This window comes from Microtus pennsylvanicus, chromosome 5, assembly GCF_037038515.1.
Source record: "Microtus pennsylvanicus isolate mMicPen1 chromosome 5, mMicPen1.hap1, whole genome shotgun sequence".
Lineage (NCBI taxonomy): Eukaryota > Metazoa > Chordata > Mammalia > Rodentia > Cricetidae > Microtus > Microtus pennsylvanicus.
The window spans coordinates 62,206,766-62,214,863 of record NC_134583.1 but is presented as its reverse complement, the minus strand read 5'-3'; the positions used below and the strand labels follow the sequence as shown (position 1 = coordinate 62,214,863).

General features: G+C 44.3%; 1 protein-coding gene across 1 annotated transcript in view; it reads right to left on the bottom strand.

Moving 5' to 3' along the window:
* Positions 1 to 709: 709 nt before the first annotated feature.
* The window catches only part of LOC142850954 (transmembrane protein 180-like), a 31,136-nt gene continuing 23,747 nt past the window's right edge, over positions 710 to 8,098 (bottom strand). Inside the window, exon 6 of the mRNA XM_075974844.1 lies at positions 710 to 842. Within this exon, the coding sequence (XP_075830959.1) occupies positions 710 to 842 (133 nt within the window). The remainder of the gene's footprint in view (positions 843 to 8,098) is intronic.

The window sequence follows — 8,098 nt, the reverse complement described above, 5'->3', positions numbered from 1 at the left end:
GCTCTTGGTGCTGTCCTAATGGTTGGTGTATCTGCTTCTGCACCAGCACTATGCTTGCTTTCAAGCTAATGGTTTTGCAACACATTTCCAAATCAAAGAGTGTAGTGACCTTCCTTGCTTTTCATCGCAGGAAAGTATGCAGGCAATGGTGATAGGGGGCTGCTGGGGAAAAGTGTGGAGGAGGCCTGTTCCAGGTGACACAGACCTGTAATCCCAGCTGCTTGGGAGGCTGCCAGAGTTACAGTGTGAGTTCAAAGCGAGCCGGGACAACTTAATGAAACGCTGACACAAAATAAAAAAACATTTTTACAATGAGGCTCAGCAGTAGAACGTTTGCCTCCATGCGAAAGAGTCCTGGAAAGGAGGAGGAAAGAATGCTGGCTTTCACAAAATTTGCCAAAGAAGCAATATGAGGTTTGAAGAACTTTTAAGGGTGGTGTGTACTGACCAGCCCACTCAAGGAACACAAGGCGATGGTTTGGCGGTAAAGAGTTGCAGGTCCCAGGCTTCTGAATGCCAGGAAACAGCCTACGGAGAGGCCATAACTCAGAGAGTAAAAAGCTCCCAAAACACGCTGTTTTATTTGCTTTGGTTGTTAAACAAATGGGAGGGTGTAAAGATCACTTCTGCCCTTGAGCGCAGCACAACCTCTAAGAACTGACAAGCCCTTGAAGGATGCTGCAACCACCGCCCAGCACGGCCGCTGTGCTTACACAGTGCCTGAGTAGTCCGCTCTGTTCCTGATGGAGAAGGAGCTCCAAGTCAGAATCTGCACTGTTGCGATGCCCAGCGGGACCACACACACCAAACTAAACATGGTGTCTTGAAGATCTAAAAGTAGTCTAGGGGAAAAGATGTACATCAGTTAATTTTTCCCCAGAAGCTTCTTTTCTTATTAATTCAAAGCTAGTTAACACATGGTATTCAGTAACATTTTTCTCTGGTAGCTCATGTAACAAGAAAGAGACATTGTGTTGTGTAGTTTTGGTTCTTTCAAGTCCCTGAGTAATTTCTTCCTCCTAGTTGCACATAGGAAAGGAAGGTGACATGTGAACTTGTGATTGGTCCCTGCTGACAAGTAATGCCTCTGCGATACAGAACCACCTGCCATGCATGGGTGGATAGAGGACAGAGTCCAGGACACAGCAGAGACTTTGAGTGTACCCTCAGGCTAGGCCTGGTAGTATATGCTTGCAATCCCAGCACTCGGGAAGCTGAGGTAGGAAGTCTGTGTGTGGGTTTGAAGCTAGTGTGGACTACATAGGAAGTTCTAGGCCAATCTAGGACTGCACAGCAAGCAAGACCTTGTCTGAAAGAAAAACAGTGGAGAATTATATTCCTGGGCCTGATGGTCCAGTAGCTCAGAGCTACCGGAAAGCTGGGGCAAGAGGATTGAAAGTTCAGGGTCTGTCTGAGCTTCAGAGACACGAGCATCCTCGAATGCCTTCAGTCTTGAAATATCTGCCAAGCTTTATAAAAAGTGGGTGAGTTTGGACATTCATTTATAGAACGTATGATGGCTATAAAAGTGGTATGATGGAATTTCTCAGGGTGACAGACAAGAGCCCTCTTTCAGAAGGTTTACCTGTTTTTGGCAAGGGGAGTCTAGAAAAGGCTTCTCAGAGAAAGTATATAAACAGTTCTGGAAAACGCAACATGTTGGCGAGAAGGCTTCTGTCTAGACTAGCATATGCAAACAATGCAGCCGTATCTGCCTCCCCTCTGAGAGCCCTGTCGTAAGATGTTCTTGGTTCTCTAGTCTGGTTACACTTGTTGGGTGTGGCTGTCCCTCTGAGCTCTCATCATTAACCCTGCCCTTCACCTCGACTCCACCTGATCCAAACACTGATTGCTACCCACCGACTTCCACTTTTCCTCTGCTTCTCCTAGCGTACTGAGACAACCACCAGGGCCAAGGTCAGCAGCTAGACTGCTTACGGCATCCAGGTAGAGGGCTCATTGCTATTCTGCCCAAACGCTCTGGGGAAAACTTTATTTCTAGAACCATGTGGTATTTTTTTGTCCCAGAATTCCCTCATTTAAGAAAAATCCTCTGTGAGCTGGGTTTAATCCCAGCACTTGGGAGGCAGAGGCAGGTGGATCTCTGTGAATTTGAGGCCAGCCTGTTCTACAGAGTGAGTTTCAGGACAGGCTCCAAAGCTACATAGAGAAACCCTGTCTCGAAAAAACAAAAAAAAAAAAAAGAAGAAAGAAAGAAAGAAAGAAAGAAAGAAAGAAAGAAAGAAAGAAAGAAAAAATTCTCTGTGGAGTCAAAAACCAAGAACTAAATGCAGAAACTCAAGACCATTCTCCCAGTTTCACAGACTTTAACTTTAAGTGATGTAACTTAATTTTATAATGATTACATTTCAAACCAACAAAAATATAGAAATTAATTTAAAGAATACCCTATATCCAGGTATAATAAATGCCAAAATAAAACACGATTGACAAATCAAAATAGAAAGAGAGAAAAGAAAAAAGAAAAGAAAAGAAAAATTCTCTCAGGCTGGAGAGCTTGTTCAGCAATTTAAATGCTAGGCTTACAACCAAAAACATAAGAAAAATCTTCTCCCCTCTTTCACAGGAGACCTGTCTCTGTCCTCAAGACTTGGTGGGGCCTAACTGCCCCACTCCAGCCCCAACAGCCAGATATTATTCTGGCCTCATCAGAGGAAGTCGTGCTTATGTGATCCCTACAGCCCTGGTGATAGGCGTGTGACTCCCATGCGCCTCTCAGGATCTGCCTGAGGACTCTGGATGTGCTGCTCTATCAAAGGTGCTCATTTATGCACAGCCTGAAGCTGCACAGTCAGTAAACCCGGAGCTACATTGCCACCGAGTGGTAAGAGCTTGAAGCCAAAACAGAGGTCAAAGGATCCTGACATTAACTGAGATCCAGTTCTGCTGGACTTTTCCCACATAACCAGGAGGACCCTGTTCTATTGAGGCTAGCCTGCACTACATCTGGTCCTGTTCTATTGAGGCTAGCCTGCACTACATCTCTGCCCCTGTAGCCACCGTGGCCTGAAAACCATGGCTGTCCAGCTGGCACTTGTGCCCATGTTACTGTAGATTAGCTACTTCGATCAGGCTGGGTGAAGGTGCTATGTAATTGGCCATAGCCGATTAAGACAAAGAGGTTTGAAGTAGCTGAGCACAGATTTCCAGAATGGGAGCATGAGGTCATGACTGCGCTTTTGAACTTGAGGCTGTAGGTGCTCATAAACGTGAGGCATCGCTTACCAGCCTTGGCTGTTAATTGATCTGAACCACATGACACACTAGACGGGAGACAATGGGAGCAAAATGCCAAGAGGTAATGGAAACCTAAGCTCCGCTTTGAAACAGAATCACGTCTCTAATAAAAGAGAGAAAGGAAGTGGCCCTAATCAAGCCTTTACAGAGGGGGGCGCAGCTAAGAGCTGCTTGCTAGTCACAGAATTATTACAATATGTGCTTTATGAAAAGGCCGGTTTCTGCTTGGCAGAGGCACCTCTGTGTTCTGATCTCAGTCTTTCATTAGCAACAGGAGCCCATTATCCTTCAGCATTCTCTGGTTATAACAGATTCCAGCTTCAGAATTATCAAGAAATTGGACTCCAGCTGCCAGGGCCTCTCTCTGGGAGATTTTCCACTTCTGCGAAGGACCTGTCTTTTTTCCCTGGGGAGAAGGGTCTGGAGAACACCTGCGGTGGTTTGCAGTCACAGCCTCTCGTGCACATGCTGACTTGGGCTCAGAGACGCTGGAGAGATGGCTTTGCAGGCAGTGAGCACATGCTGCTCAAACACGGGGACCTAAGTTTGCATGCCAGTACCATGTAAAAAGAAACAAAAAAGCTGGGCATAGGCACTCACACCTGTAACCCAGTGCTGAGGTTTGGCGGTGAGAAGGATGGATGGGGCTTTCTGGCTGCCAGGTTTAATAAGAGTATAGCGTGATACAGAAGGACAGCCAATAGCCTCCTCTGGCCTTTGTGCCTGCGTACCTGCACACACATGCTATAACACAGAGGGGGGGAGGGAGGGAGAGGGAGAGAGAGAGAGAGAGGGAGAGAGAGAGAGAGAGAGAGAGAGAGAGAGAGAGAGAGAGAGAGAATATCTTAGACTACATGCTCGAAGGCAGCAGAGGAACAATCATTCCAGTGAATCTTACAACCTGACAACTATCCTGCTGGGCTGCTGCTGCTGCTGCTGCTGGTGGTGGTGGTGGTAGGTCGTCTATGAGGAACACTTAAGCTTTTGTTGCAGTCACTAAATGGCTTCACACTTTCCAAAGTACCTGTGAGTTCCCCATTACTTCACAGGCTCTCTTGAAGCTCTTCAAAGATTTGTCTTTCAGGTTCTTTTATTTTCTCAAAATGGGGTTTTACTGCAGCTGGCTTGGAGCTTGCTACATACATCAAACTGCCTCAAACTTGAGGCAGTCCTGAGATAACAGGCATCCACCATGCCTAGCTTTTTCTCTCTCAAGATTTCTTCTTTCTCCTAAAATTTTATTCCAAGTCAAGGACATGATTTTAGAGAATTTATTCAGCTCTCTCTACTGGAATATGGATGAAGCCATCGACTAATTAGGCTAGTGTACCATCATGATGACTTCACCTCTCCTTTCCACCTTACTAACTGTGGTGGTTTGAATGAAAGTGGCCCCCACAGGCTCATACATCTGGTTTCCGGTTAGTTGGCAGACTGTCAGGAAGGACTGGGAGGTGGGTTTGTTGGAGGAGGTATGTCACTGGGGGTGCTTTGAAATTTCAAAAACCCATGCCAGGTCCAGTGCGCGCTCTCTCTCTCTCCTCTCTCTCTCTCTCTCTCTCTCTCTCTCTCTCTCTCTCTCTCTCTCTCTCTCTCTCTCTCTCTCTGCCTCCATTTTGGAGATCAGATGTAAGCTCTTGGCTACTGCTCCAGCAATATGCCTGCCTGCCTGCTGCCATATTCCTTACCATGTTGATCATGGACTCACCCTCTGAACTGTAAACAGGCCCCCCAATTAAATGTTTCCTTTTATAAGTTGCCTTGGTTAGCGGGGCGGTGGTTGCACACGCCTTTAATCCCAGCACTCGGGAGGCAGAGGCAGGTGGATCTCTGTGAGTTCGAGGCCAACCTGGTCTACAAGAGCTAGTTCCAGGACAGGCTCCAAAGCTACAGAGAAACTCTGTCTCAAAAAACAAAATAAAATAAAACACTTCTTAAGGAAAGCAACATGGCTCAGGGAGTCACATTTGATCCTGGGGACACACAGTGGAAAGACAGAACTGACTCCCACAAGTTGTCCTCCACCCTCCCCAGTTCCACCATGGCATGCGCTCATTCATTCATTCATAAGCTGTGTTTATGCTTTTTTTCACCAAATATTTATAGCACATTTGCTGCATTAGGTTCTTGGGATACAGAGCACATAATAATCTTGGCACACAACAGGCCTTACCTTCTAGCAGAATCAGAGAAACCATAAACAAATGTATTTAATTTTAGTGTATAATTATAATGGCATTTCTCCATATGAGAAAATTTCATGTGCCCCATTTTCTCTCATAATTTTCTCCTCTCAAGAGAAAATAACTACCTAACTGTAGCTAATAACATTCCAAAACATTACCATCTGGTACGCCTTGCTCTCTTAGCTTACGCCTGCTGAGTCATTTGCAGAGTCAGCTTTATGGAGTAAAGGGGGCATAATGCTATCATGCTGGCACCTCAAATTCTGTTACAATTAGACTCTTCCTAATCACAAAGCTTCAGTGAAGGCTGCCTCCTCTCTGCTCTCCTTTTCCCTGTTTATATCATCTCTAAAAGGCATGAAATTACTGGGGCTGCATCCATGAAATAACTTTTATTGCCAGTCATTAAAAACAGGCAACCCTATCAATGGAGCTGTAAGTTGAGTCAGTACCAGTGCTCATCCCTGCTAAGGAAAGACGTGCTCAGGTTGGAAAGGGCCAAAGAGACATCAGGTCCACCAGGCAAGATAGTCTGTTTAGACTTAGAGTCAGGAAAACTCACCGATAGACAGACTGTTGCTACCATAGGATCAGAGAGGAAATGTCCCCTTTCACTAGGTCAATTTTCCAAGAAGAATAGTTGTCTTAAGGGTGGGCATGGAAGTACAGGCCTTTAATCTCAATACATGGGAGGTTTAGGCAGGAAATTACAAATTGAAGACTGGTCTACATCACATAGCAAGACCTACATCAAAAGCAGAGATAAGAATACGGAAGGGATCTAGAGACAAGGAACCAATATCGCAGATTTTTCCCCCACAGTTCTAGAAGGTAGAAGTCCAAGACGAAAGAGTCAGCTTGGTTAGACTTTAGTAAGAAGTTTTCTACTTGCTTGCAGACAGAAAGTGATTATTGAATATTGTCCTGTGAATATTGGACCTAGAATCTCGCATTGACAGCCCCTGGAATCCATGTCCTTGCATGGTAGAGATGTATGGCAGACAGAGAACATATATTTATACTTCTTTCTCCTTTTCCCGTGTGTGTGTGTGTGTGTGTGTGTGTGTGTGTGTGTGTGTGTGCACATGTGTGCTAACTAGGGATCAAACCTAGGCCTTCACATATGCTGACGATGCGCATGCTGTTTATCAATGAGCAATGTCCAGAACCCCTACCTCTCTTCTTTCCAGGGCATTTATCCTTTCATGTAGGCCCCATATTCATGACTGTCTCTAAACTTATTCACTTCCCAGAGTCCCTATCACCTGATATTGACCATTGTGAGTTGGGACTTTAGAATATGAGCTTTGAGCAGACTCAGTTCAGTACACAGTATCCTGTTTAACATGCTTTCTTGCATCGCTACTAATTTCCTTAACATTATACACCAAGGCACAGCCATGACAAAGTTACATAGCTAGTGAGTTTGGACCTGGAACTGAAATTTCTACCTACGAAAATTTATCTCAACTAAAAAGTCTCTCCAAGAAAAGGAATGGTACCTCTACTCTATTTTTAAGGAAAAGAACAAATTAACCAGTTTTTAAGATGGTTGTGCTTTTTCTGTGGACATGAGTTGAGATATTCTTGAGTACCAAGGATCTCACAGCTGGTTATGATCATAGTACAGTCTTGAAAGTGGAACTGAGCCAGACGGTAGTGGCACACGCCTTTAATCCCAGCACTTGGGAGGCAGAGGCAGGTGGATCTCTGTGAGTTCGAGGCCAGGCTGGTCTACAAGAGCTAGTTCCAGGACAGACTTCGAAGCTACAGAGAAACCCTGTCTTGAAAACCCAAAAAAAGAAAAAAGAAAGGAAAGAAGAAGGGAGGGAAGGAAAAAAGAGAAAGTATATGATGCACTGCACACCTGCTTTTCCCTTCCCAGAGGCTGAAAGATTTTGTTCATGCTTCCATCTATGCAGACTATAGGAGACGGGGGCGGGGAGATGGAATAACCTAGCATTTCTCCAGAAAACACCCTAAGGTTGATACTCCCTCCTTTGGATTAAATCATTTCCTCAGGTAACCCCTTTGCAATGGAACACTAGGTCAATTTACAGAAGTAAATAGGAAATGCTATGGGTGAAAAATATTGGCCATAATTCTACAGAAAAAAAACAAAGTATATGTATTTCTATGGTTCTAGAATTCTCCCCCCCAAAATTTCTTTGACATGGTATCAGTAAACGAATTCAACCTTGACTGTAATCTTCTTGACCAGATGTTCTTAATTTAAAACGATGCAAACATTTGTATCTACTATAGTTAGAGCCTCGACTTAAACAACCCTGGCTCAAATTAAGTGCTTATCTCTATGTTCCTAAACATACACGTGCTCATATGTACTTCATATGTATTTTGCCAGCTTTCAATGCTGTCTTTCCAATGCACAATGCTGAGCAAGGGTAGCCTTATATGGCCTAGCACTCTCTATGTAGACAAGGCTAGCCTTAAATTCATCAAAATCTTGTCTCTGCCTTCCAAGTACTAGGAATAAAGCACGTGTGAGGTCAAAGGCATGTTCTACTACACCTGCTTATTTCATTTCTCTTTAGAACCAAATAATATTCATATTATTTTATATATGTATCAGACTTTCATTATTCATTTATTTGTAAAAAGAAATACAAGTTGGTTCTAACTCATTGCTATAT